The following is a 5284-nucleotide window of genomic DNA, read 5'->3' as shown; positions in this document are numbered from 1 at the left end:
GAAAAGAGGTCCTGCAGCACAGACAGTATGAGAAAAATAAAGAGCTTTTTGAACATTAAAGCATGGAGACATGTCCCAGGAGAGACACTACATACTGATACACCTGAACATCAGCAGGAGAGAACTCTTTAAAGTAGAGACACTACATACTGATATACACCTGAACATCAGCAGGAGAGGACTCTTTAAAGTAGAGACACTACATACTGATATACACCTGAACATCAGCAGGAGAGGACTCTTTAAAGTAGAGACACTACATACTGATATACACCTGAACATCAGCAGGAGAGGACTCTTTAAAGTAGAGACACACATACTGATATACACCTGAACATCAGCAGGAGAGGACTCTTTAAAGTAGAGACACTAAATACTGATATTAACCTGAACATGAGCAGGAGAGGACTCTTTAAAGTAGAGACACTAAATACTGATATTAACCTGAACATGAGCATTATATGTCGTCTTTTAAAGATAATTAACCATGAGTTCTCATCGTCCTGTGTCTCTTTTCTCCAGGCTCTCTCCAGCGAGTCCTTTGAGCGTCTTCCCGTCTTCAACAAGTCTGCGCTGCGACACTACAAGACGAGCCCCGAGGCGGACGACTGGAGCAACCCCAGCCGAGAGCCAAGAGACGCCAGCAAGTCCAATTACAAAGCCAAGAGATAACTCTGACCCCCTGCTGGGAGCATGCACAATGAAGCGTTGCCCTTGGGTGAACGCTCTGATCAGACCTGCTTTAACATTCCTGATGTTTGGACCATATTGATGACTTATTTCTTCACCCAAAGACAATGAGATTCATCCGCGTAGCTTTTATTGACTAGTTTTGACTTTGTTTCCCCTTTTATCTGACCATGAGCTGAACCCACTGCATCATTGTTTTCTGGTTTTTTGGCCGCTGCTTCCTGTGGCTGATTAAACCCCGCGCTGCTTTCTCACCGTCAGCTGAGGGCAGGCTTTCCGTCTCTGCCGCTCAAACGCCAGCAGAGACAGAGAGGTTTAAGTTTCAGTGCAGATTGGAAGAACAGGAGGTTTCATTTCCTTCCTGTTGGGAGACACTTTTGAACCGAGCGCACAATCAGGCCAGTGTGTCGCTGGCAGAGTAAAGACTAGTTTTGTATTTAAGCCTGGGAACATAGAGAAACTGTTTTGGGAAAATTATAGAAAGCCATGCATCAAGAGCACGATTTATATTTAAAGTGGATCTATCATGCTATATTTGAATAATATAGTGTAGGACCATACCTATAAAAGACATATTTATACTTTTTATTTTTCAAAATACCAAACAGATCATGCATTTTAGCCATTCCTCATTTCTCTCAATTTAACAATGTCTTTGCATGGGCTGATTCTGTGAGAACAGCACCATCTACAGGCCTGGCATATGTACTACAGCGTCTCCAGCGCTTTCCAACGGCAATGTCCGTGGCTGTCTCCTCCTGATTGGTGGAGCTGGCCCAATAGCCGTAGCGCCACTTCTGTGACGTCACAGAAGTGTTCAAATCTGGATCAGTCTGTATCAGATCCGTTGCAGCCCCTTTTTAAGAGATTTGGGTATGGAGGAAAATAGAAGGTTGTGTTTTCTGACACTTGGTGAGTTCCCTGGAACACCGGGGACACATATTCAAGTATAAAAGACGTACAAAAGTGCATTTTGCATGATAGGTCCCCTTTAAGATCTAGAAGTTTTATTTTAAAGAGAGAAGGCCTTATTCTAGTTTTTTTATGTTTTAAAAAGCTGCCTCGAAGGCTGTGGAGATTTAAGATCATTAACAATGGGAGAATATTTTGTTTCTATTTTACATCTTCACTCCTTTAAGTCAACTGTACGCCCACCTAAGCTAGGGCTTCAACCAACACATATTTTAGGTATCGATTAATTGAATATTCTCTAGATAATTGTTTGGTATGTAAAGCAGCAGAAATTAGTACAAAATGTCCTCTAGTACCCTAAAGTAAAAGCTGATGTCTTTGGATGTTTAGTTTTGTCAGTCCAAAACACAAAAACCTACTTGAATATGATATGAAACAGAGACAAGCAGGAAATCTGATCAAAATAGTTTCTGATTATTTGTATTCTAACCCCTGTAACTTACACATACTATTGATCGACAAGACTGAGGGACATTTCTGCTTGCAAGCTAGCTCTAACGATAACTAAAAGGACCAAAGCAGCTTCAACCTCACCAGCATGATGTCAATGTACCAATCAGAACAGAAAAAGTAAGAACACATCATTACATCTGCTTTTTACACATTTTAGACCAATCACGCTCATACCTTCTACTTTTGGTATTATGTTATGAATGATTTATGAACACAGTTTGTGTATTTTTGTTTTTATCACCATTTGTTAAGTTAATTTTAAGCGAGGAACACAGGGTTTAATTTTTATCGTTGAAATTGAAACAGCATTAACTGTTAAAACGGTATCTTACTGCAATGTTTGATGTAATGTTTCTTTATTTAAACAAAAGGAAATCAAGTCTTTAGAAAGAGAGTTGGGGTAAATATCAAAACTTAATTCTGAATAATCCGATTTTCTTCTTCTAAATGTAAGACTAAATTATCTTTGTACTAAATGATAGCGCTAAACACTTGATTTTTGTCACACAAATCACATTAAGGGAACTTATTTGTGCGCTTTCTGACCCAACATGTATATTCTTCCTTCAAATAACTTCACACAATCACATCATACCTAATTATTTGGACACACAGAAGATTAATTATGATTTGCAGAGATCCAAGGTCACCACTTGTATCTGAACACCTTCATAGTAGCAATATCCTTTTTGGTAAACTACTGAAAAATCAAGCATGGCTCGCATTGCGTGTTAAGAATTGAAATGATCTGAAGTGACTTCCTTCTCTCGTCTCCTTCAGCTCCCTCTGATCCCAAAAAAAAGGAGAGCAGCTGAATAGTTCCTCACTGCCGATGCCTTCAAACCTGCCAGTCTCCCTGAGGGACAAACCTGCATTAACGAGTGTTAGACGCTCAGAAAAACTGTCCTTTTTTTATTTAAAATGCCTCCGCTCACCACCTGTAATCACATTTAACAGCTAAGTTTGAATCGGTGGTTTTAAGAGGCGTCTTCAGTAGTCGTGGACCTTTACTGTTAAAGATTACTTTGTGCATTTTAGTAAATATTGTGTATATAACGTTGTGTTTGCAGTACAGTGTGGAGTGATCTCTGTTTTCTATCCTCCTGTACCTCCAGCTTTGTGCATGAACCCCTTGCTGTGTAGGCGGTCATGAAAAAATATGCAAAATGGTGAGCAGTCTGATATCAGCACCAGACAATAAATAACATTTTGCTGTTGTGTGCCATTTTCCTGCATCGTTTATGTTTTGTTTGTTGGTTTATTAATGAACTGACTCGTGCTCCGTGCTAAAGTCTTGGCCATCTTTAATCAAGAGCTCTTGTTCGGGTCTCTTACCGTACATGTGGATTTAAACATAGGTCACAACTATGTGGCGACACCTTGTGGTAGGAGTGTGTATCTATCTAATCAACACAGTTTGTTTGGATAAAAAAACGAAATGCACTTTCAATTCACGTTTGGTTATAGATTTTTTTATTTACAGATCAAGCCGTTTGAACATTGAGATTTAAAAGATAAAAAAAGACACACATTCCCAAAGTTTGTACATATAGTGCAGATTAACATGTAGTGCGTACAGGACGTTAAGGTCTCTACATTGCATTAGAGTATTTATTGTATGATTGGAGAAAACAAAAGAGTTATTACGTACATCTAGCGACTAAAAACATGATGATCCGGCTGCTGACAGTTCACCTGGAGGGCTTATTGTTTATTTCAAGTATCTTCAGAGTCCGAGAGAAAGGCTGCATCTCCAAGTTTGCCGGGTTTGATGAACAGCTGACATCAAAATCCAAAGAGCAACGATGTCTGCTAAACATTGAGAGATAAAACATGGCAAACCTTCAAATGATACATGGGCTGAACATCCACAAATGTTTCCTCTAATACCTGTGATATTTGTGTGTGCTAATGTGATTATTTAGGGAAATTAGGGTGATTATAATGACTCTCTACTAGTCTCAGAGACTTAGTTTACATTCAAGAAGCTAATAAAGTTTTAAGGATCAAAAGAGGCTTGTTTTAGTGTTTAATTTAAGACCGACCTCTTTAATTTTAATTTCAAAACTCTTGATCTTCACTACTTAGATTATATTGTTTGATTTCAAACAAAGCTGTACAACAGAGGTGATAAAAACCACCTCCCAAACTCAGAGCTTTTTGGATACACACTGCTAATCCCGCAGGCTGATTTTAACTTCCTATGATTTTCTGAATGATTAGTCTTTATCTGTTTTAGTGGCGTGGGAACAAAGACTCATGGATCACTGGTTTCATTCTCCTCGCCAGCCGTTTATGCTTAAAGGGTGCAAACTACCTCTGATTATGTGTTCTAGTGCCAACACTTCACCTCTGCTAATCTACGACGTGCAGTCTTTAATTCCTAACTCTCAGTTCAGCAAGTACTAAATGGGCCCACGATGAATCCTGTCGATGTGGAGCTGAACGTCACACACAGTGTTTTTGTGTCTTTTCACATCTAGTGGTGACAGAACTGTCAATGAACAGAACAGGACAGTGAGGTGGTGCCATGAAGGCTGTCGGACAGTCTCTCCACAAAAAGCTAATCCTCCTGAAAGATGCCGCAAAGCATTCTGGACCTTCTTGCAAATCCTCTTCTTCCTGTGCGATGATGGCTTCTTAGCTCTGCAGCACAGAACTTCATTTCCCATGATCCCCTTCTTCTTTGCATTCTAGCAACTTCCTTGAGGATAAAGTGTTTCAGTATCCAGCCAGGTGTGTGTGTGTGTGTGTGTGTGTGTGTGTGTGTGTGTGTGTGTGTGTGTGTGTGTGTGTGTGTGTGTGTGTGTGTGTGTGTGTGTGTGTGTGTGTGTGTGTGAGCAGTTCCCAGGCAGCGTACTGTGAGTGAAGTGTGTGTATACGTCTACATGTATGTGTGTGCGTGCGTGTGTATGCTTCTGTTTGTGTGTGTGTGTGCAGTTCCCAGGCAGTGTACTGTGAGTGAAGTGTGTGTATGTTTACGTGTGTGTGTGTGTGTGTGTGTGTGTGTGTGTGTGTGTGTGTGTGTGTGTGTGTGTGTGTGTGTGTGTGTGTGTGTGTGTGTCCATCACATTTCATCTACTTCTCGTCTTCGTCCCCTTCACTCATGCTGCTGATGGAGGCCGACGCTCCTTTGGGGGAGGTTGGGGGCGATGGCCGTGCGTTGTGC

General features: G+C 40.6%; 1 protein-coding gene across 1 annotated transcript in view; it reads left to right on the top strand.

Annotated features, from left to right (window-relative positions):
- Positions 1–4127, top strand: part of pdk3a (pyruvate dehydrogenase kinase, isozyme 3a) — a 12724-nt gene extending 8597 nt beyond the window's left edge. The window contains exons 10-11 of the mRNA XM_010765759.1: positions 478–643; positions 2896–4127. Of these exons, the coding sequence (XP_010764061.1) occupies positions 478–643; positions 2896–2930 (201 nt within the window). The 3' untranslated portion in view covers positions 2931–4127. The remainder of the gene's footprint in view (positions 1–477; positions 644–2895) is intronic.
- Positions 4128–5284: the final 1157 nt, after the last annotated feature.

Source organism: Notothenia coriiceps, unplaced genomic scaffold (genome assembly GCF_000735185.1).
Source record: "Notothenia coriiceps isolate Sejong01 unplaced genomic scaffold, NC01 NC01_scaffold00002653, whole genome shotgun sequence".
NCBI lineage: Eukaryota > Metazoa > Chordata > Actinopteri > Perciformes > Nototheniidae > Notothenia > Notothenia coriiceps.
The sequence above is the reverse complement of the archived record's forward strand: the minus strand, read 5'-3'. Positions and strand labels throughout refer to the sequence as shown.